Source organism: Neomonachus schauinslandi, chromosome 9, assembly GCF_002201575.2.
Source record: "Neomonachus schauinslandi chromosome 9, ASM220157v2, whole genome shotgun sequence".
Lineage (NCBI taxonomy): Eukaryota > Metazoa > Chordata > Mammalia > Carnivora > Phocidae > Neomonachus > Neomonachus schauinslandi.
This window is the reverse complement of record NC_058411.1, coordinates 88,750,887-88,775,920: the sequence shown is the minus strand read 5'-3', so window position 1 is coordinate 88,775,920 and position 25,034 is coordinate 88,750,887. Positions and strand designations below refer to the sequence as shown.

At 39.8% G+C, this 25,034-nt stretch overlaps 1 protein-coding gene across 1 annotated transcript in view; it reads left to right on the top strand.

Annotated features, from left to right (window-relative positions):
- The window catches only part of FBN1 (fibrillin 1), a 228,619-nt gene that overhangs the window by 21,912 nt on the left and 181,673 nt on the right, over positions 1-25,034 (top strand). The window contains exons 2-5 of the mRNA XM_021693975.2: positions 5,760-5,842; positions 7,804-7,902; positions 17,697-17,792; positions 21,197-21,292. Coding sequence (XP_021549650.1) covers positions 5,760-5,842; positions 7,804-7,902; positions 17,697-17,792; positions 21,197-21,292 — 374 coding nt within the window. The remainder of the gene's footprint in view (positions 1-5,759; positions 5,843-7,803; positions 7,903-17,696; positions 17,793-21,196; positions 21,293-25,034) is intronic.

Genomic DNA, 25,034 nt, shown 5'->3' with positions numbered 1-25,034 from the left:
TGTGATAGCAGGCCGGCAGTGAAACACCAAGATTGAAACAAGTGGATTGCCTGAGGGTTGCTGGAGGAAGGTGGGTGGGGGATGGGCACTAAGGAGAGGACTTGCCGTGGATGAGCACTGAGTGTTATATGTAAGTGATGAGTCACTGAACTTGACACCTGAAACCTATTTTACTATATATGTTAACCAGAATTTAAATAAGAACTTGAAATAAAATAATGAACAAGGGGTTTGCTAATGGATTAGAGAATTTAAGAGGAATTTCAGCAGTGGGATGGAATAATGATCCCTCTTAGCAAGTGGGAAACGTCAAGTCACAGCTCAGAGAGGTTTCTCCTGAGCCTACGCTGGATGATGGGGCAAAGCACCATTGTTCTGGACTCCTAGCTCTCCAGGCTGACCTTGATGTCTGTGTTTTACGTGCTGTACTGACACTCTTTGCATATTTGCCTGCCTTCTTCCAACAGCAAAGACTGTGTCTTGATCACTATTAAAACCTGGAAGAGTTTATTTATAATTGCATGGTTGCAGTATTATTATTTTACTTTTTAAGAAACTTTTCACTGGAGAACAGTTTCAGATTTACAAAAAATCAGGAGGATAACACTTCATGAAGTAGGTTGGAGAGGTTGGCTGGCTTATGCCTTCAAAGGGGGAAACCAGAATTGTCTGAGTCCCAGCCAGTGTTGACCCAGACAATCCAGAAAGGAGTCCCTGGGTCTGAAGGGCCCCCATGGAAGCTTGAGGAGGCCATGGAAGCCGTTTTCATTACCAGGGTTTGAAGTTTCATTCCTTGAGATGTTGTGACTGGCAGATGGACTGGAATAGTCACATGTGGTATTCAAATCACTGTTAGAGGATGTGACATCATCTTTAGCAAGAAGGGCCAGAATAAAGGCACCTGAGTAAGGGGGGAGCTCTTGCGAAGTTTATTGGAGTAGTAGTGGATCCCCTCATCAGATAGTACTCATAGTTTTTCTTTTGTTTTTTTCTTTTTACCTTGATAAAAAAAATCTGTCAAAAAACTATTAAAGTCATGACGTACGGTTCACAATATATGTAGCTCATTTGTGTATTATAGTTTTTTCATGATCTTTCACATTTTTTGACAGAGAAAATTATTATTTTTAAAAACGAATAGTGGAATATTAGGATATTATCTTGAGGCATGTTACATGGACAGTTAGGCACCCTTTATTTTGTGGGGGCGTATGCCTTTTGATATCCCTCCACACATATACTTAAGAGGACTAAGTCATCATTTTCCCCCTCACAGTTCAAAAAAGCAGGCAACTCTTGCATGGAGTAGGGTCAGCCTCATTAACTTGTAACTAATGCTTGGTATTCTTCTTGCCCAAGGATTTAATCACTTCACATGCGTATGAAATAAGAGCCCCCTGAACTTTTTTTTTTTTCCCCCCAGTCTTGTCTGAAAGGGAATTTGAACTTGGGATAGGAAGCAAAAAGGCTATCTTGCCTGTAAGAGAGGCCAGACTTGCAGAAGTGGATTCTGGCTAAGGAATGTGGACACGCTGCGGACAGAGGCCAATTCCTGCACTGATGTGGTCAGACATGGCAAAGCCCAGCTGTTTGCTCCATTGAGAGGGGCGCTTGCTAGCCCACACAATCTCTGAGTACTGTCTGAACTGGATCTGAATATTCAGCCTGCTGAGGCTCACCCATTCCCCAGAGAGATTGGAGGTGGGTTGTTGTAGAGCATTGTATTCAAAGCAATTGGTAAGAGAAGTTACAGATAAAGACTTAGCAATTAAAACAATATAATATACAATGGTTAAGTGGACTCTAAATTTTCCTCCCCCACCCCAAACTGTTAGAATACAGGTAAAAACCCTTTATGCTTAATTGGTTGTTTACTGATGGACATCTTGTGGCTTTTGTTACTCATACCCTCATGAATCCTATTGGGTGGAATACCATCTTGCCCCCAAATGCATCTCTGCCTTCACATAGGGGTTAAGAGAGTGTACTCTGGCATCGGGCTTCCTGAGTTCACATCCCCATTCTTTACTTCGAAGCTGTGGGAACTTGCTGGTTTGTTTAACCTTCCTAAGCCATAGTTTCCTTAGTGTTAAAGATAGTAATAATAGAACTTACCTCAAAGGGTTGCTATGAGGATGAAATAATGTATCTTTAGTACTTAGCATAAAGTTCTTTTTGAGTTTTACTTTTTTTTTTTAAGATTTTATTTTTCAACAGAGAGAGACAGTGAGAGAGGGAACACAAGCAGGGGGAGTGGGAGAGGGAGAAGCGGGCTTCCCGCTGAGCAGGGAGCCCGATGCGGGGCTCAATCCCAGGACCCTGGGATCATGACCTGAGCTGAGGGCAGACGCTTAACGACTGAGCCATCCAGGCACCCTGAGTTTTGCTTTTAATTTACCAAATGCTACTGCCACTTCCACTGAGCTTTAACTCTTGACTTGTTTTGGTGGTGGGTTTGGTGGGTATGGCTGATGAAGTAAAAAGGAAGAGAAAGGTATGAATGCTACACTTTCATTTACACAAAAAAATAACTTCACTAAAGATTTATCTTCTTTGTTACTGCTTTTTGTGCTGAAACCTTAAAATAAAATCTTTTATAATGGAAATAATCCAACGTGTCTACTTTAGACTTTACATATCTTCGTGCTTTCCAACTTAAATAAGACATTCATTTATTTCTAGAATTAGAGCTGTTTTTCCTGTGTGTAAGTAGAATAAATGCCACCCCGCTTGTTTGAATGAGTGCTGTTAGTTTGCAGTTCTCAAGACCAAAGTTTGCAGAGGAGAAATCTTACATCTTTCTACTACCTTGCAATAAGCCACATAGCCTAATAGTATTCAGTGTGTTAAAGGATGAATGGCAATGACATTAAAACAGTCATTGTTTGAGGAGGTTGGTTGAAACACTTGAAATGAAATGATATATTACTTACTATAAAGGATAAAGTTATTAAACGCAAAAAAAAGCAGAGCATGCAGACAAAAATAAATCACAATTAGACATTATGTAGAATTTTAGTAATGCAGTGAAGTGAAAATGTGATCACTAATGAAACGGAACAGTGAATGAATGAAACCGTTCATACAATGAAGCAGAAAGTACCCCGTTTATGAGAGAAGATGTTTATACTTTTAAAGTAAAGTTATTGCTTTAAATAAAAGAGGATGATCAAAGTATAACGGCACGCTTTAAAAAAATGAGCAGTTATGAATGAGTATTAGGTGAGAATGCAAAAGATTTCTCTTCATTTCCCCAGGTGTTCATCTCTTGAGCCAACCAATTTTAACCGTTTCTGGTTTTGGTTCTTCTCATGTTTATCTTCACGACACCATGCACTGTGCTTGTTCCTCTATTTCCAGATTTACACAGTACCCGTATTGGCTCCTTGCCATGAAAGATGGGGCCAGAGCTCACTGAGATATCTATACCTTTTCTCTCTCTTTGCCTTCCCACTTTTTTTTTGTAATCATAGTATGACTTTCAGTTATTGGTTATTTTAAAACATTATATAATATACTTAAACCTCTGTTTCTTGGATCAACTACTTTATTTCTCCCCATACCTTTCTTCCCAACTCGTTTCCTGGTTTATGACAGCTATACCATTACTTTTACAGGTGCAGGTTTAAAACATTTACATTTTGATTTGCAATCATTGTAAATCGTAACTTCTTCCATCTTTTGTCTGTAGGTTGATTGTAAACATTGAAAAAACAATGAGGCATGTTTATATTACTGTGATTTTTCAAACACCTTGGAAAATCTTTGGAATATCTTGTTTTGTAGGATGAAATTTCTGATTCTGGACTCTTTATTCTTAGCTTTTTCACCATGTTATATGTGTTATTACTCCATAAATACACTCATTCTTGTCAGACAGTATGTCCTGATTTTTGTTTGAAAACATAGTTATTCCAACCACAGGACACCTGCAAAGGTTCAGGGGTCCTCTGAAGCTATTCCAGGATTTGGTTTGGGGTTGGAATGGATCCAGTGGAGTTGTAATGAGCTGTTAGTGGGGAAGGTTTGAGGTGGTTAACTCTGGCTTGGATTATCATTTTCAATCTGGAGAACTTTTATGGAGTTTGGAAGGTTTGATTGCTCCCCCAACCTTAGCTCCTTATCCTAACTTCCTGTCTCACTCCCCTTTCCAAGATTCTGACTTGCCCTGAGGAGTTCTGGGTACTCTGAACTGAAGTTTGGGGCACTACTTTGTCACAGGAGGGGCGCAGGATTGAGAACCCCTGGCTTAGAATTTGTGATAAACGTTCTCTTCCTTAACCTTCTATAGTTCCTTTGGTTGAGTTGCTAATTTAGGTCAGAAGGTAAAGCTGCATTGCATTCATGTCCATTATTTCATCTGATAGATAGACGCACATGATGTGGGGCCAAGGCAGACATTCCATTATCCCGATGTGTAGAGACATAAACTAAGGCTCAGAGAGCCCCTCGCATCAGGCACAAAGTAAGCCTCTATCCAGTCATTTTCTGGGTAGCTTTGGAGATACCTGGGGCTGTTGGGTATGGATGTAGGGCCCTTTCCCGAGTTCCTTTAACTTTCTTCCTACTTCTCTCTCTGACCTCGACATCAGTCAGTCGGAAGTGTGCTTTTTGCCCTGCAGTGCTCCAGGTCCTCTGGGGCCATGAGAGGAGCACAGGATGGGGCAAAGACCTTACCTTGGTTCCCTGTCCTGCTTGTGCTTGAAGTAGTGAGTTCAGAGGAGATGCAGGAAGCTTCCGCGCTGTTACGCGTGGTCGACACAGACAAGGAGAACGTGTGAGCACACCCCAACTAGAAGTACATTTTAGTTACGAAGTTGTTTTTAAAGGTTTATGCTGATGGGACTGCAGGATTTATACCAGCGGGCCTTGGAATAGCCACTGTTTGTGAAACTGATTGCAAAACATTTGACCTTATTCGTCAGCCCCTAGACTTGAGGAAGTAGCATCAAGGTTTAGGCCCTCGGATGTGGCATGGTGAAATGAATGGTTTCTTTGGGGTTGCTGTGTGTTCAGTCCTCTGCCTTAATTTCTGATACAGAACTAGCTAGAGCCTTACCCAGTGGCTCCCTTAAATTGTTAAGTATGGATCATCTGGATTCTGAATGGAGGCTTTGCTCCAAGAAACCTGATGAAATATCTGTAAACAAGAAACCCAAAGTTACATGTTTTTATTTTCCTGTAACTTCCGGTATCAACTACTGTGTTTCCAAACTTTGGCTAAAGAAATATTTACATTTTTTGGCTTTTATTTTTTCTGACTAATGTCAGAGTTTGGATTCCCATAATTCTAGTGAAAGGAAGAATATGGTCACATTTTAGGGGTGAGTTGGGTCATTGAAAAAAAAATACGCACAGCTTCAATGAGTAGAAATTTGAAACTCTATATGCAGATTTTATGATGACCTTTCTTAATTAAATTGGTAGGAATTTTATTGTTTAAATTAGACTCATATAGCCCCATAGATATTTATGACTATGCCAAATGCAGTGATAGAATGCACTGCATTTGGCATCTCTGGTTTTAATTTTTCTGATGTATGCATAGGTAATATTAAGGGATATCCTTATTGGTATCATTATGTTAAAGAATCCCAAACTACTAAGCCAGTGTTGAGTACCATGGGTTTACCTTTTTTTTAGTCTGCAAAAATTTGCCCCATTCTTATAACTCAGAGACCTTTTTTTCCTTTTATTTTGTCATATATATATATATAAAGTATGGAATTCTTGTGATTGGATTTTTTTTTTTTTTCCAGACCCAATGTCTGTGGATCACGTTATAATGCTTACTGTTGTCCTGGATGGAAAACCTTACCTGGTGGAAATCAGTGTATTGTCCGTAAGTAAATAGACGATCTGTCATTCTTCATGTTCTTCTTTTGTTGTTTTGGTTGCATGGTGATTCTTAGTACTTGTTTCTTTGTAACTGCATACCGTTAGTATGTTTATAGCAGAGCCTTCCAGCTCTAAGATTTTCCTACTTCCTCTGAAGCCAGATTGGGAAATACACTAATTTGGTCAAACGACTGTTATACTTTAGTTCAGTGACTTCCTTTAGAATATTTCTGACATATAGGGAAGAGAGCCACAGGGTTACTTTGCTCAAGGGTACATGTGACCTGGCTTCATAGACTATGTAATCACTTTGATGGGATTTTGAAAAAAGGATACCATTGCTGCTTTCCTTACTGTCATCTCTAACTCTGTTGGCCTCCCACAAGCCTACTCAAACATTGTACATTGAATTTGGGTGGTCGAGGCCAAAGACAGACCTAACTCTAGAGAGGAAAGGAAGTGGATAGAGCATCAGATGCAGATGAATGGAAAGAGGAGGGAAGAGCTCAAATGGGACCAGCAATTCCTCCATTGACTGTGCAATCACAGCAAATCTCCAGATTGTCATCATATCCCACAAATGTGGAGTGGCAGACCACATGCCAGAAAAAGTGCTATGTAATGGAGATACTATGTCAGATTGGTTATGGCTTCTGTCCTTTATGAACTTTTACTGTCGTCATACCTATGAAGTGATTTCCAGTTTTCAGAAAACTCTGTCAGTGTAATGGGGAAATTTAGAGCTGAAAGGATGTTAAGGAATTACTCCACTTTCTCTCTTGGCCTAGAGTGGTCTGTGTAGAAGAACAGAATATTTCAACCAGTGTTCTCTCGGTGACCTGAAAAAGTTAATCTCTTTCCCAATTCTTGATTTTGACCAAAAGCACCTTATTCATTTGGCACATTGTGCTTTATTTAGGGATCAAAACTTAATCACTAAGAGAGGTATAGAATGGTGTTTGGAGTTTTCTGAATGAACTTGACAGCAGAACCCTCTCCCTGGTGTTCTATAGAATCTCTGAGAAATGTTGTCTTCAGGTATTTAATTGGATGTTTATAGGATCCTTTGACAGTTTATTTCTCAATAGTTTTCAATCCCTATCCTAAGCTTTTTCAGATGTTTGAATGCACTATCAAGTGTATTATTTTTAGCCTTGCACATCTCATTTGCTGCTTGCATTTGAGGAAGGGATCATGCCTTTGAGTATAAAACGTAGTGACCTGCTAATATATATAAATCATTTGCCATTTAAACTTGTTATTCTGGCCACCAGCAGAGCATTTGGTACCAGTATATTAGTCTCTCAGTGACATGAAAGTGTTAATATTTCTCTAAAGGATGAACAGCTTCTTGACTATAGAATCAGTGCTATTGTAATGGATTCCAAATTTCTTCTCTCAGACTGTTGATGTCATTGAGAATGGGACTTAAATGTAGGATAGTAGCTGTTCTGTAGATTATATGTTCCAGGTGGGCAGGATCTGATGTAGAGAATTAGTCTTAGCAGGGCTCAGGATTTTTATAAAAATTATTAAATAGTAGCTTATAATAAAATAAGCTCCCAAGAATCCTGCTGCAATTTTTATACCATTAAATGTTAAAGTTAATATAAAAACAAAATGCTTGTAGGCATTTAAATATGTTTAAATGCAGGACTTTTGTTTGTGTTGTTTTCTCTAAATAGGGTGTTCTGGGCTTTTGATAGATTGGGTGCTGGGTGGAATAAGCAGAGAGAGGTTGAGAACCGATGGGAGTAAGGGAGTTACTGCATTTTGCATCCAGAGCTTATTTAGTCCAACACATTTGTTCTATAAATGCATAAACCTGAGACCTAAGGTCACATAAGTCATCATGGCAAAATTCATCAGGAAGCTGAGTCCAGATTTCCTCATTTGAGGGTTGGGTTCCTGTAAAGCGCCATGCTCTGAAGTCATGTACTAACAGATCTCTGGTTTTATTCACAGCCATTTGCCGGCATTCCTGTGGGGATGGATTTTGTTCTAGGCCAAATATGTGCACTTGCCCATCTGGTCAGATATCTCCTTCCTGTGGCTCCAGATCCAGTGAGTATAACATGTTATTATATATAATATTATTTTATGTGGTTATGCCCTATTTTCTCCTAAATTTGCTTTTGGTTTTTCTCTTGCCTGCAATATATATATATTTTTTTCACTAGCACATCTGCCTTCTCTGTTCTGCCCAAAAATCTTGGAATGGCTTTCCTCAATCTGGCCTCCCATTTTCCTTCTTCACTCTTCACAAGGTTACCTACGGGACATAGTTACTATGAATAATATAAAGATTATGACCTCCTTTGTAGGTATTGCCTTATTTATCTTTGTATCTCCAATGTAAATGCCATAAAAGATGCTAAGTGGAATGATTGTTAAATGTACATTTTTGGCTCAAGAAAACTAGGCATTTTTCCTTGTGGTACTAAAGTATGAGTCTGATTAAACACTTTTTAAAAACTGAAGACCCCTGCCTTTGCAAGAAGAAAATGTGAGAAGTCATTATTGCAGTTTGGAGGTGATTTTTCCTGAAGCACAAACCTATTTTCCCTTTCACAATTTTACCACTTCATTCTGTATGCCAAATAAATACCCACAGTTCATTTTCCAGAGCATTTGCTTGCTTGTTCTGTTGTTTTTTTTAATACTTTTTTTTGGGGGGGGGGGGGTTATTCTTTAAATGTGGCATCCTCAGCAATGAATTAGGGGAAATGCAGGGTTTGGGAAGAAGGTGAGTCATTATGGGTTGTTAAAAAAGTTGAAGTTCATGCCTCAACACCTTGACCATTACCAGAGCGAAAAACTTAGGTTCCTTTTCCATTTCCCATTTCCAGTGAGAAAATGAGTTCCCCTTGTAGTGTTTCCATTTCTGACAAGGTTTTCAAGAAAAGTATTGCGGAATAAATGCATTCTCTTTTAGTCTGTTGCAGGTAGAAACTTCAGTGTGGTCGAGGTTGATTACCTGTTAAGGGTCCTAATATTTAGCCATGGCTCTCGTAAGCTGATAAACAGGATAGGGCAAGTAGTCCTAACAGACCCTTTGGTGTCTGCTCACATACCTTGGCATTCATTATAACTCATCCTTAGAGCTCTGTAAAATTTTTCTGACAGGGAGCATGCCAGATCTGCATGTAAGGCAGACTAGAAGTGCTGGAGGGCTGGTGGCCCTAGAAACAACTATTAACTAGTGACAGGCAGAGAGTGTTGGATAAGTGCCCCAGCTTCCTTGCCTCGCAGTTTGCAGAACTGTGGACTGTGTTCTGAACTGTCTCTTGGAATTCCCTAGTGGGCTGAGCCCCAGCTGCCCACAGTGGTAATAGGCTTGATCATGTATTGATCATCTTGATCATCTTCCTTGTCTCACCTCCTCACTCTCCTACCAGTGTTTCCTGAAGTCACTTCTAAAACAGACTACTTCCATTTAAATTATTGTCTCAATCTGCTTCTGGTACAACCCAAACAAACACAGCCTACTACTAAACACCGTCAGTTGTAGATTGGGATAGAAACTTCCCCATGGGCCAGGAGTCATTTGCTTATTGCACCGAGAATAGCATATTCTTATTTGATCTCAGCTTTGTTTTGGATGTGTATCTTCCAAGCAACATTAGGTTCATTGTACAAATCAAGGGCACCTGAGCTGGAGGAAGACAGAAAGGTAGAGAAGTCAACTGGTGGCACTTCCAGGAGCCTGTTGGACATCTCCATCTCCATCAGGCTGCCACTGAGAACTACCTAAGGGAAGGGGAAGGAATCTAGATACCAAGTTGGGAACAGACCCCATCGCTCAGATTGGCCCTTGGGCCAACCAACAACAGTAGTCCTCTGGCAGGGATAAAATATAGTTGGATGATAAAACTAGGTATCCAGCTAGGAAGGTCTTCAATATGATAGTGAGAACTGCTGCTGATTTCTCTGTCAAGTAAAAATCACGAGACGTAAAGATAGGATGTTAACAAGTTGGGCCTCGTAGATTTCAAGCTAGCCTCAAGATGGCAGTAGGTGCTGTGGGCCAGATTTAGGTTAGAGACTGATGTCCAAGACTTACGGGTGATGCTCTCTGAAGAGGTTTGGGTCCACCTATGGTACCTGGGCATTGGACCTGAGTAGCTAGTGGATAAGAGTGGTATGAGGAGGACAGTTTGGTTTCATCAGGATCTTTGAGGCACTTGGAGCCTTTAAAATCATTGGCTTGGGGGCATCTGGGTGGCTCAGTCGTTAAGTGTCTGCCTTCGGCTCAGGTCATGATCCCAGGGTCCTGGGATCGAGCCCTGCATCAGGAGCCTGCTTCTCCCTCTCCCTCTACTGTTCCCCCTGCTTGTGCTCTCTCACTCTCTCTATCAAATAAATAAAATCTTAAAAAAAAAAAATCATTGGCTTGGACTCAATCTGAATTAATATTATCTAAACATCTTGCAAAATTGAAGATGGCAGAATATTTTAAATTCAGGGTAGCTGCGATAATCAGAATTCATTTCTGACCTTTTGAAGTATTGTTCTAGGGAATAGCTGTACTATCCTATAGAACTTCCTGGCCACGGTGTGGTTGGCAATAAATATGGAGAGATCACTTTGCTAACTTTCCTGCTAGTAGAAGGATGACTCAACACAGCAAAATACTTGCATTTACTACCTGTAGTTTTACCAAAAGGGGACAAATTTAGATTTCACCAATATTTTGTATGAGAAATCTTATACTTGCTATGTGATAGTGATCAAGGAGGCCTGGGAAAGTTGTGGGGCCTCTGAGGTCTTATTTTTCTCATTTGAAAATGAAGAGAATGAAAGGAGGGTTGTTCTTTCAGGCTGTTTTCTACTTTTGAGTGTCCTGGGACTCTGAGAATAAGAAATGATCTCTTCGTGGCCTGAGGGGAGATTGCATTTCCAAAAGGGTCCAAACTGCCAGCCAGCAATTCCTCTGGGAACTAGGAAGACAGGGCTTCTCTTAATCTATTGGAACTCTTGCCACTGTTCATAGGGGCACCAGGGCAAAAAAGATTGGCTATCCAGAGTCAGAAAATGGGATTTCTGGACATTTTCTTTTCTTTTTTTTTTTTAGAGAGAGAGAGAGCAGGGAGGAGGGGCAGAGGGAAAGGGAGAGAGAGAATATTAAGCAGACTCCACATGGTGCCCGACACGGGGCTCGATCTCACCACCCTGAGGTCATGACCTGAGCCAAAATCAAGAGTGGGATATTTAACCGAGTGAGCCATGCAGGCGCCCCATGTTTTCTGGACTTTAATTTCAATTCTATTTGGACTGTTCTCAACTCCATCCATCTCTGAGCCTGACAATGGACCCTGAGCAATCCTAATTCTAATTAGGTCATGGTAGACTGATTGATGAATTTACTCAAACTCTCCTTTATATATATATATACATGTAATATAAAACAGATTATTGTCTTCTTTAATAACATGTATTATTATAAAAGTTGTTCCCTGAATTTTATATTTAAGAATTTGTAGATCAATTTCATACTCATCCTGTTTTATTCTTTATGCTTTTTAAAAGGATTTTTAAAACTAAACTTCTTTTCTGAGATAATTATAGATTCATATTCAGTTGTAAGAAATAATAGAGATCCTGGGTACCCTTCACCCGGTTTTCCCATGTTAACATCCTGTGAAACTATAGCACAATATCACCATCAGGATATTGACACTGATACAGTCAAGATACGGAAAAGGTCTATCACTGCAAGGATGCCTCATGTTGCCCTTTTATAGTCATTTTCCTCCTATCCCTATGCTCTCCTTAATCCTGGCAACCACTAATCTTTTCTCCATTTCTACAGTTTTGTCATTTCAAGAATGTTATATAAATGGAATCACATGATAGGGAACCTTTTGAGATTGACTTCTTTCACTCAGCATGATTCTCTGGAGATTCATCCAAGTCATTGCATGTGTCAACTGTTTGTTCTGTTTTATTGCTGAGTAATATTACTTGCTGTGGATGTACCACAGTTTGTTTAGCCATTCACCAGTTGAAGGACATTCAGGTTTTCTCCAGTTTTGTTGTGCTCTGAGCATTCATGTACAGGTTTTGGGGGTTTTTAAAAATATTTTATATATTTATTTTATAGAGAAAGAGTGTGTGAGCAGGGGAGGGGCAGAGGGAGAGGGAGAGAATCTCAAGCAGACTCCACACTGAGCATGGAGCCTGATGTGGGGCTCAATCCCATGACCCTGAGATCATGACCTAAACTGAAACCAAGAGTTGGATGCTTGACCAACTGAGCCACCCAGGCCCCCCTCATTACAGGGTTTTATATGAACATAAGTCTTCATTTCTTTGAGATAAATGCCCAGGAATGGAATTGCTGGGTGGTATGGTAGTTGCATGTTTAGTTTTTTAAGAAACTGCCAGGCTGTTTTTGGGGTGGCTATGCCCTTTTATATTCTCACTAGCAATGAATGAATGACCTAGTTTCTCAGCATCTGTACCAGGTTTTGGTGTCTTCACTATTTTTAATTTTAGCTATTCTGATAGGTCTGTAGTTATATCTCATTGTGATTTTAATTTGCCTTTTTGGCCTGATTTATGATGTTGAACATCTTTTCCTGTGCTTATTTTGCTACCTGTGTATCTTCTTCAGTGAAATGTCTCTATGTCTTTTGCCCAGATTCTAATTGGATTGTTTGCTATTTTGAGAGTTCTTTGTATATTACAGCTCCTAGCCCTTTGTCAGATATATGAGATGCAAACATTTTCTCCCACTCTGGAACTTGCTCTTTCATGTTCTTAGTTTTTTTACAGAGCAAATATTTTAAAATTTGATGAAAATCCCCCTTTTCAATTTTTCCTTTAATGGATCATGCTTTTAGTATCAACTCTAAGAGCTCCTACCCCTAGATCCTGAAGATTTTCTCCAATTTTTAAAAAATGTTATATAGTTTTACATTCTACATTTACATCTGTGATTTATTGTTGAGACACTTTTTTTTATGGGGTATGAGGTTGAGGTCTAAGTTCCTTCAATACTTATAGATGTCCAGCATCATCTGTTTTTGAAAAGACTATCCTTCACCCATTGAATTACTTTTGCACCTTTGTCAAAAATCATATTTGTAGAGGTCTGTTTCTAGGTCTTCATTTCATTCCGTTGATCCACATGTCTATCTCTTCTCCAATACTATACAGTCTTGATTACTGCTGCTATATAAAAAGTCTTACAAATTGAGTAGACTAATTGCTTTCACCTTACTCTTCTTTTTCAAAATCATTTTAGCTATTCCAGTTCCTTTGCCGGTCCATATACACTTTAGATTAATCTTGTCTACGTCTACAAAAAAATATTTCTAGGATTTTGAAAGGAACTATAGTAAGTAAGCCTGTAAGTCAGTTTGGGGAGGGAGTATTAACATCTTCCTTATGCGGAATCCCTTACACTTTGAACAAATTTTTGTCATTTTTAGTTTACTTCAATTCAGTGAGATTTGGGAGGTGTTTGTACTCCCAACACAAATCTAAACTCTAAGGGTAGTAGAAGGCCAGGGGAACAATTCTAGAGCAGTGTGTGAGCAAGTCTGAGCAAGTTTGGAACAACCGCGTGCTGAAAGTGTGAGGACACTCAGGATAGGAAGGTGGTGCTATCACTAATCTAGAATAAGTGACCCTTGGAAAGGTTTTTCAGGAAGTGTGGAATTTATATGAACAGGGAGGAGAGGAGTGGAACATGCTCAGACTTTAGAAATAGTTGAGTCCTTTGCTTTCTAATCTGTTCTCTATGAAAGTGCCTTCCTTTATCACTGCTATCATTTAACCTGTCTTCCTCTGAATTTTTTCCAGCTATGCTAGGGTTTTATTTTTTGCTTTTGTTTTGGGTACTTAAGTGAAGTTGCTCTTCTGAGTTGTGCATCTTTAGGCACCACAGGACATTTATGCACTTAGGGAAAAATGTCATTGCTGTTATCTTTCTGAATGAAAATTATTTTTGTCTTGCAGTGACTCTGGCTGCCCCTGTGGACCTGTCTCAGGTGTAAAGTCCAGGAGTTAGTCTCGCTCTCTAGTTTGCCTGTCTGTGCTTTTCCTAGCCTAAATTAAAATTGCGTGCTTGCCATATAGATGCTTATTTGCAAATTGTTCTCAATGTTCTTTTTGCCCCTTGTGCTTGCCAAGACAATGGCAGGTCTGTAGAATCATTCCCAACCTCATGCATCCCAAAGAAAATGGTTACCTTAGCCCCGCATCTCTTTCATTCCCATAGCATGCTCAAATTGTTCTCTTCTTGTGGGTCATTTTATGAACTAGTTTGTACTGGGCTATCACCTAAAGGGGGTTTCTTCTTCTCTTGCTGGTGCCTGGCAAAGGAAAGGCATTCAGTTAGTATTTATTGAACGGCCAGAATGATTGACTGAATCTGGAAAAAAAAATTTATTTAGGAGTCTATATAGATACAGGTAAATGGCAACATTTCCTGCTAGTTCTAGAATGTTGAAACCCTTTGAGGCTGTCTGCTCATTTTCAAGGGGAAGTCCTCATTGGGTCTTAGGGCTCTCAGAGTTATCTGCATGTAGCAGCTTAGACACTGACACTTGAACTCCCCTGTCAGTTTCTGGTAAAATCTTAACACAGATTGAGTTTCGGAATATAATCTGACTTGAAGTATTTAGAGCATGTAACAAATATACCGCATCATTATGGATTTAAGTGGAGCTTTGGCTTTTTCTAGAGATATAGAACTTGGTCTTGTCATTGTTGGACATCTGGGATGCTTGTTCAAATCAGTGTAAATTTAGAATACGCATCAATGGCAGGACTCGATAAAAAAATAAAACCAATTTATGTATGTATACTCTCTAAATTGTTCCTGCTGTAGTGAAGCTGCATGTCTAGTTCCTTTATCTCCCCACAAAAATCCTGAGTGATTGTTTTAAAGAAATATGTTTCTCCCCTGAACATCTAAGACTCACAAAGAATGCGAAGATACTTTGGCAAACATGTTTGTGGCAAAGCAGATGGTTAAGATCCAATTATCTCTCGTTAAGGGTGATCCCCTAGCCCAAGATTCATAGTTCATTGGATTATTGGGACCACTGGACTAACTATGCCATACTGTTTCAGAAGTCTGACCAAGGGTCTTATTTTTTAAGGGAGACAAAATATTTTCTGGAAATATTTTAGACCTGGAAAAGGTTTACCTGAAAGACAGGGTAGAAAAAATATAAAAGCATATCAGAAAGATTTTTATTATATTGCACTTAAATGTGAACTTATCATTTTTCCTGAAAGAATTCATTCTATTTTTCAATTTGAACAAATAATGTAAAGTCACTATTTGAACTACTGTTAGCTTTTTATCTCAAAGTAGCTAAATGGCTTTGTTGCTCATGTGGGAATGGAAATTAGCTCTTGGCATGAACCACTTTAATTGAAATCAGTTTGTGGGTTGAGTTCCTATGCTGCTTGACACATGACATCATTTCCTGTGCTTTTCCCAACCCTCACTGTTTTTCTAAGATAGGATGAAGCTAAGTTTAACTTCAAATTTTAAAGCAACTATACACCTTTTCCTGACCTACTTAGAATATTATCCAAATTTTCACCAAATCATTCCCTTTGTATATTTGTAGATAGTTTTTATAATTCAAAAGCATTTTGGCTGAGACATTTTAATAGAGTCAGAGGAGCCTAAAATAACTGTTTTAACCAGTTTCCTGGGTTGCTTGACTTCTGTAACAATGCTCCAACAAAGGATTTATTTCTGTTTTTATACATGGGGAAATGAAGATAAAATATTTTTAATGGCAACCTACTTAAGGCTGTATAATGGCTTAGGGCATAATGAGCAATTTCTCAGTCTTAGTTTTTGAGGATAGCTTTAGATGTCATTATCTGGTGGTATGAGTTAAGTAAATGGAAATTACCTTAGTAAAGTTTTATACCACACCTACAAGTAGGCAAGGTATTACTCTAGGCACTTAGGGCGTGTAATTAATAACCATGATGCTTTCCACTCTAAAGAAGCTTTTGGACAAATGGGTTGGGGATAGGAGAAATAACTAAAAAAAATAGGTTAGGTTATATAATATACATTTCAAAAGAGAATAAAATACTCTGGACTCAGGGAAAAGAGGGCTCATATCTAGTGGGAGAAAGAAGAGAGAACAGAAATCAGAAAAGATCAAAGAAAAGAAGATACATTTGCAGTGGGTCTTAGAGATAGGTAGGGTTTTGGTATTTGGTAACAGCTATGTGCATTTTATGTTGGGGATTAAGGGTAAGGGACAAAGAGACAGGTTAAAGAGGAGATTCCACCAAGAGACTAGAACAATGTGTTTGGCATTTTGCATGGCACACAGTAGGCAGTCAGAAAGATTTGTTAAGTGAATGAATGAATGAGAAGTAGATTGGGGACTGAGCCATAGGACTTACCAGAAGTATGCAGGGAGTCCTGAAAGGCCTGTGGCCATGCTGAGAGAGGGAGGAAGTTCTTAGCATACTAGAGATAGGGAGCCTCTGGTGGTGCTTCAGTAAGTGTGTGACGTGTTCTTGAGAAAGTGTATCACTTTCAGCTTGACTCAATTAACTCTTTGGTCCTCTATGAGGGCATAGGAAGTATTCAGTTCTGACATCTCTTCCCCACTGTCATGCTGAGATTTGTGTAGCTCCTTATGAAAGTGGCCCTTTCTCCTCAAGTCCGTGGCCACTCTTGATACAGCACTGAGAATCCTAACCAGGGGCTACCAAAGAAGGTGGGGACTGCGAGGCATCTTCTCTCTACTTGTAGCAGATTTGGCCCCTGTGCTCCAGGAAGACTGAGCCTAAGGGCAAGGCTGAGCAGCTGATTGCTGTTCTTGCTCAGAAGGTGGGGTTCTCTTCTCCCTATGTAAAATTGTGGAGCCTTTTTCTGTAGGAATTTTCTCTCAAAGCTTGGAGGACACAGGTTGGAGTAGGCCACTCCCAGTGCCCAATCCTGGTCTCCTTGTGTAGGGTTGTGTCAACAGGGATTAATGACGAATTCAATCAAGCCTCTAGTCTTCTCCAAGTAGGGTAGTTATTGTTTCCAGAGGACAAAGGGACAGCCTGGGATTCTGAAAGTGTTTTAGCATCCTAAATTATTGAATTAGAAACAGCCTTCACTCTAGAGAAAGGAGAGCACACGCCATGCTCTCATTCTCACCTCACACGCATCTATCACTCCAGTTTCTTTTAGTGTCTTGTCTCACATCCAAGGCTGCCTGCCCCCCCCATGGTCCTTCTGCCCTGAACCTCAGAGTCACACTTCCGTAGGTGACAGTATGACAAAGAATGGATTTCAAACACTGCGGGTCTTATTTAGTTTAAGGTTACAGTTTAAACAAGCAGCTCTTTCTGAGCCAAGGCCGGCCGCCTCCATTATCAGGCAGCCTTGTTATTAAGTGCTCTTGTAGGTAGTTTTTTCTTCTTTTTGCTGCCTCCAAAGTTTCTTTTAACAAAATTCCTTGGAATTTCTCACTCAGACCGTTTTCCTGGCCACCTACAGTGGGACTCTAAATCTTGTAACAGGAAAATTATTGCCGTTGTAATCTTGTCTCATAAGGTTGCTCAAGGCACTATTTTCTTGTTGTTATAAATTACAGAAATGACATTGAGTGGGAAGTCCTGCTGAATTAGGGAAGTCATTTAGCACCATTACAGTAAATATCAAAGAAACAATTGCATTGTAATTGATTTTATACTCACTAAAAATAACACGGTTAGTGTTGTCAGTTAGGTTATTTCTGCACAAGTATGTGAATCTTGATAAACCATTTTATTTTCTCTCCAGATCACTACAGATCAATTCCTGTGAAGTGTTGCAATCTACCTACTTAAACTGCAAAAGTAAATCATTCTTTTTTTTTTTCCTTTTCAAGTCCAACACTGTAACATTCGCTGTATGAATGGAGGTAGCTGTAGTGATGATCACTGTCTGTGCCAGAAAGGATACATAGGCACTCACTGTGGACAACGTAAGTAAACCATACTCATAGGTATCCTACCTGCTAAACTATGTAGGCAAATGTGTAGACAGCTACGGAGACAAAAAGAATATAGAGCTCAGTGCTGATGGATTCTCTTTGGTTATCTGGGAGGTGGCATTTTTATAGATGTCTGGTGAGTCTTACAGATGACCAGATCACCCATCTAATGCACTTTGCACCAGATTTCTGATTGGAACCTTGGGAGTGCTGGTCGGGCTCATTTTCTTCTCATTTATCTTCAGCACCCCTGCTTACCTCATCCCCTTCATGTATGATCAGCACCCAAGGTGTAGAATTCTTGTTTGTTCCAGATGTATACCTTCCATTTGATTGCTGAATATGTCCACCTGGCTTTTTAAGAAGCATCTCGAAGTATTTCAAAACTCAACCTCGTCTTTCTCCCCAAACATGTTCTTTTTCTTGACTAATAATATCTGCATCTCTCCAGTTTCCCAACCTAGATTCTGCTACTGTAATACCACATGGTGTTTGGTTTGCTGGTTCATTCATGAACACTGTTTATTTTGTGTCTACTCTCAGTCAGCCCCTGCAGAAGATGAAAATTCCTTCAAGAAAGCTTACTTTTTATTACACTAAGAGGAATATATACACGCTGCAGAAAATTTGGAAAATTTCAAAAAGAGAAAATAATAGAATTCTCCATAATCCTATCATTCCAGATATTACCTTCTAGTCTTTTAATGCATATTTGGCACATGAAATCTTACTGTATACATGACTTTTCATACTCCTTTTTTACTTAATATTTTATTAGAAGTATGTTCCACGTTATTAAACATTTTAAAATACGTTTTAATGGTTGCAGAATACTCCATTAAATAGCTGCTTTATTGCTTATTTAATGAATCTTTAATGATGAGCATTTATTCATATTGTTTCCAGTCTTTGCCATTGTATATATATTTGCTACAATGAATATTGTTACTATAAATGAACCAAAATTTATATAATGCCCAAAATTTATATAATGCCCCCGTGACTGTCCACGCACTGCACATGTGGTAAGAATAACGACTGAGTTTTGGGTAGCCCACAACAGCAGTGTGGGGAGAGGAGACACAGGACAGCTTCCCCAGTGTGGGAGACCCTTGAGCTGGGTCTTGAAGGATGGGGTGGGGTTCACTTGTCAGATGATAGGGGATGGGCTTCTCATGCCACTGGCAGAGCATGCGCCAAAGCACAAGGTCACGGCAGAGGATGAGATGTCAGACGTAGCACATGTTGCTGAGGAAGGTGATGGGAAGGCAGATAAGGTCAAAATGAAAGTTGGGGACCCAGGTTTTGAGTGCCTTTATGCATACCGTGTTTGCATCCACAGTAGAGCCAGGGAAGAGGAGTGAGACAACAACAACCAACCAACAACAACCATTCCTTGGCTGAACTATTTACTCTACATTTACCATGTGCTGGGCACATTTTCCAACTCTTCACATGCATTAACTCATTGAATAAAACTGTAGCCTCCTGAGTTAGAGATGTCTTTTACCTCCAGCAGATGAGGAGAATGGGGCACAGGGACATCAGTAACTTGTCTGAAGTTATATGGGGAGGGATTGGCAGAGTTAGGATTTGAACCCAAGCAGTCTGACTTCATGGCCCATGCATTTAATGCTATGAAATGCTGGCCTCAGACGCTTCGCTTACAGTGGTTTACAATGAGGAAGATTGTGGTGGCCACAGTGTGGGGGTATAACTGCAGTGGGAAGAAACAGGAAGCAGGAAAACTAGTACCAAGGCTGTGGCTACTGAGCTGGTGGGAGGGGGGTGGAGTCAAAGGCATTTTTGGAAAGGGAATCATGAGGAGCTGCTGGGCATCTTCTGCTCCCTTTGGTGCTCCTTGAGGGAGTTCAGCCATGAATCTACCACACAACAGGCATTTGGTTAACACTTTCAGAGTTAGAAAAACTTTCCTAGACCTCACTTTCCTAATCTATACAATAGGATGGTTGGCTTAGGCCATCTCAAAATTTCTTTTCTACCTAAAATCTTTTCCTTCTCCCCTGACTGTAAATTAAGAGGCAAATCAGAACAATTAATGTATGTAAACCTCTCTAATTTTATGATGAGAAATGGGCTCTTGCCATAGTTTTGGCTATAAGGGGTTGTGTCAGTTCAAGTCCTCTGATCCCAACCAGATGCCAAGATAGAATTGGATATACAAGAGATTTATTGTGGGAAAGGCCTGTGAAGAAGAAAGGGGTGAGAAAGCAGGAGTAGGAGGGGAGGGCCTTCAGACCACGATGTTGGTCTTCGCCCCTGTGCAAGGAGAAGGGGATTGGGTAGATTGTGTAGAAGGTGCCTCAGACTGGAATGCATCTCTAAGAAAGCCTTGGCCAGGCTGATGGCGAGCCCAGAGCAAAGATTTCCCGTTGGGAGAGTTCCATGATGGGCAGAAGTGCCCCGTCTCTGGTACCTCACTAAGCTTAGTCATTGGGTGGTAGCAGCCAGGAGATCTGTGTCCTTGGCGTGAACATGAAGCAGATCTGAAGGTGTGGTGGCTGGGGGCTGTCAGCCAGCTAAGCTCCTTACAGTAGGTTTTCTTGGAGGCAGATCTGAGTGGCTCAACTCCATGACTGCCACAAGGATACAGATAAAGTGTGCAGGAGATATAGGAAGGAGGAATTAACTCAAAAGGAGGAGGTATTAGGGAATGAGATAGGAGCTGGGCTTTCAAGAGGGAGTGGTACTGGCAGATTTGGCTCAGAAGAGCCCACCACTTGTGGATAAAGATGCCTAGAAAGGCCATGCATGAAAGAATTGCAGGAAATTGTACAGAGAAGAGTTGTTCAGGGCATGAGCTCTCAGTTCTTATTTTAATGCCTTTTCTGGCAAGTAGAATGTCCCTCCCCCAAGCATCACTGGACTTATCTCACCAATAGATTCTGTTACAACAGTCGCTTGGGTCTTCCTTCCGGCCCATAAATATGGTTAGAATTAATGTTTTATTGTTTGTAGTTAATTGTGTGATTTAACATGCCGTATTTCTGTACCAGTGACAGAGGCCAATGTTTTCCCTCATGGGAGCCCTCAAATCATAAGCAAACGAGTCAGCTCGCTAAAATGCAGTTCTCATCCAGTGACATCTCTTATAAACCACCATTTTAGATACAGAACTGAAAACATTGCTCGGATACTCCCCAGAATGAAACTGTCAGCATCAACATGGGTGTAAACTCACTTGTTCCAGGCAGTTTAACCTGAGTTGATTGAGGAACATATGCAGAGCTGGAACTGGAACGTAACTGTTGAAAACGAATACCAGGGTGATTGTTTAGATTTTTTATTGTTGTGCCTCAGGGGACGGTAAGTGTTACTCCGTTCGCATCTAATTTCCAGTGAAGGCTCTCAGCTTCTCCCTCCTTCCCTTCCAGCTGTCTGTGAGAGTGGATGCCTCAACGGAGGCAGGTGTGTGGCCCCGAATCGATGTGCCTGCACTTACGGCTTTACTGGACCCCAGTGTGAAAGAGGTAATTTTTAAAAATGAGTGAGTATAAATATGTTCTGATGGCTAAAGCTATTCCTGATTTAAGCGCGCATTGGGTTTATACAGCTCCTGCATGAATTTTGCTGAGCTTCAAGGGGGTTTCTGATTTGTCACTGGGAAGGTTCCTGTGATGACAAGACAGTGTGACCCCAAGTCTATGCACGTCATTCCATAATTCTTGCCAGTGGACTGCAGGACTCACTAGTGATCCCATGCCTAAGCACCATTTAGCAGGCATCAAGATAAAAAGGGAAGGATTTTCCGTAAGGGTAAGGATTGAGCTCATTGTTGTCCTAGTAAATTAGAGAAGTGGCTCCAAACGAAACATCTGTATGGAAAGGAAAAAATTTAGAGCGCTTAAAGATCTGTGAGAACCCACTGGGGGCTGTAGTAGCCTATAAGCATAACCTCCAGAATTCACTAGAAATGTCGATTGTGGGCTTTCACGTATGTGGTTTATCCAGTACTCAGTATAGCCCTCTGATACGCCTCACTTTTCCATATGGAAAGACCAAGGCTCGAAGAGGGCAAGGAATCTGCCTAAGTTCACACACCTAATAATATGCTTTCGTCGGAATGTGGTTTTTCTGTATTTAAGTCTGATGCTCACTGCTACTCCTAATTAAAAGAAATGTTCTACCTGATTTGCCTACCCGTAAATGCAAATATGATATTGAGATGTATTTAGGTATGTAATATTGTTGAGTTTTTCCTCCAACCCCCTGAACTTTGGCTTTATTGATTGCCTTGTCTCTACATTCATAGCCGTTTCTCATTGTTCCCAGTTCTATGGTGAAAGTGTGGGAGGTTTATTTCATAAAAAACTGCACAAGTAGTCATGAAAACACTGATTAAAAATACTCATGAACCTTTTAAACTAGAATCATCACTTTTTATCCAAAGTTGTATAAAGATTTTTTTCTATTCTGAGATGGAAAGCTAAGATTCAAGTAGCAGATGTTGAATATATGTTATGTTAAAAACAAAGAGCAGAGATTGGTATGGGAGAAATTATTTTCTGCTTCTGTTTTTACAACTTCATCTAAATTCAGTTATTTGCTGATAAAGCAATAATACCTGTTTTAGTAGGTTGTAACTAGGTCAATAGTAATTATAACAAGGGCCTAGAGGTACTAGGCCAATTACTATTATTAATTGATATATTGTATCTTAATTCAGTACCACTAAATGGTATGGATGAGTAATGCATCATGGTCTCTACCTTCATCAGCATCATTTTGGAGTCCCCCTTTAAAAGTGTTTCTCTTTCTAACCTAGAGTATTTTTATTGATTTGGAGATAATAAATCTCTAATGGTATTCAAAATAATAAAGGTACCTCTTTCGATTAGGTAGTATCATTCTGTGGCCTTATCATTACTCAGTGAGATGATGTGGGATTTAAATTGTTGAGATTAAAATTGTTAGTGTGTAACTTGGACAGTGGTGTGTGAAAATAATTCCTCAGATGATAATCCTGGGTTTAATTTATTTTAGAAAAAATTACACATAGGAGGAAGTTATAGGGCATTTTACCTCTAAGAGAGTGGTTAATGATTTACTGTAAAGAATATTGATTCCCATAGTTCAGGCATTGTTGATAACACAGTCTAAAATAAAGGGGGCATGATATTTAACCATTCCACAGTTATTTCTTCAAAGACTTCACCTTTGACTGAGATTAAGGAATGAAGTAAATGCATTGAGTTACTAAACTTTGAATCAAAACTGGCATATTATTCAGGGATTTCTCTACGTTTGGAGTATCTTTAACTGCTCCCTTTGGTGATAACGCTATCCTGAAATTTGTACTAGGTGTAAATATATTTTGGTCCCATAGATCTTCACAGTGGTGATTATCCCCAAATAAAATTAATCCCCAAATGGCAGATTTTCAGGCATGTGCTATAGTGGAGGTTGGGGAGGAAGCAGTCTCTCTTTCATTGTTACCCTTTGCCTGTTCTACCCATGAATACCGTCCTGGACATTCAATGGGAAAAGGGAAACATAAGTACAATTTCCCTCACTACATGGGAGAAATTTCCACTTAGAGAGTCTTCACTGTTTCCTGCTCTTATGGAAGTCATCTGCTTACTGCTTTAAAGAATTATATCTCTTTACTCAAATGGCATGCTCATGATTTCAAGAATGATTAATAAAAATGTAGGACTGAGTCAGGACAAATCCATCCTGAAGCATAGGGAAGTGTTCAGTGTGACTTCTGATGGTGGGTTAGTATACTGATTAAGTTGTTTATTACCTAGGCGGGTTTATTAAGTTGTTTAACTACCTAGGCTAGTTGCATTATGTTTTAATTGGAATATGGCTTTTTATTTTTAAAAAGAACTTCTAAGAAGTCTTTAGTAATTTCCTTTCTCCCTTCCAGGAGGCTGAGCCAAGTCCTCCTTCTGCGTTCTCCCTTAGCACACTCTCCACGCCTGTTTTGATAGCACTTACCACATTATATTGAAACAGCAGGTTCCCATGCCTCTCTCCCTGACTAGGGTATAAGCTTGTCAGCAGCAACTATGGTTTCATCAGCTTTTTAATTCCCACACCAAGTTCAATGCCTAATGCATAGTACATGGCCAATAAATGTTGAACTGCACTTATTTTAAAGCACCAGAAAATCTGGAGATATGAGTATCAGATATGAACAAGTGTCTCCTAGAATTGCTGTTTACCTACTTGTGGATAGTCCTGGATACTTTTCACCGGTTTCATTTTAAGCAGAGTTTACAGTGTTGATGACTAATTGAATGTGGCCCCATTTTCACGAGAGTGATCTTTTAGGGCCACAAGACTGTCATTTTTTCAGTTGGAAAGGATGCAGAAAGGAAGGTGTATTTTGACTAAAACCAGGTGGCAATAAGCAAATAAACAGCTTCCTATCATGATGTAATACACATGGAAAGGACCATTTCAAATGTCAGTTACAAGTACTTCTCAGGATAAGCAGCTTTGTCCCTGGCAGATATTGGAACTTCTGTACATCTGTAACTACCTCAGAGAGCCAATGCAAGTATGGAATACCCTTTGGGGGTGACACTGGCAGGATTTGGATCACTTTAAGCCCGTAAGTGAATCTTAATAATCCATGAACATAGTGTTTGGATTTGTGATGGAGATAAGCAGTCGATCCATGCTTGAGTTGCAAATTAGAACATTCATTCAACAAATGCAACCAGAACATGAAGCAAATTTGTCTCACTTGTAGCTTTCAGCCAGTAAAATAAGTAATGTTTTTAAAGAATATCTTGGCTTGTGAGCTTCATCGGGCAGGTGGCAGTGATACTGTTGCCTGGCTCTCTATACTAAAAGGAGGAAAAGTAAAGACCTATGATTTGCTTGGCCTGCGGTGTTTACTTTTTAAAAATTGAATGTGAATACCTTTAGTTACGTTTTCCAGTTTGTCACAGGCTTTACCACTCCCTATCGTGATGCATCGTGCTCACTTCATCCATTTTTAGTTTGCTTCCATTTAGTTTGCTGCTTAGCCCTGTGAGCACTTAAGTCTGCCACCTCCTACTATATTTACACAGAGTGTAAATTTACACTTACGGTTTTTTGGATAGCCTCCTCCTCCCACTCCCCTTCATTTTGCCTTCTCTCTGCTGGGGCCTTGAGCAACTTAGTAAAACTTCTCTTGCCAACCCTCAGTGGTACAGTATGTTAGCATTTTCTTTCTTTCTTTCTTTCTTTCTTTCTTTCTTTCTTTCTTTCTTT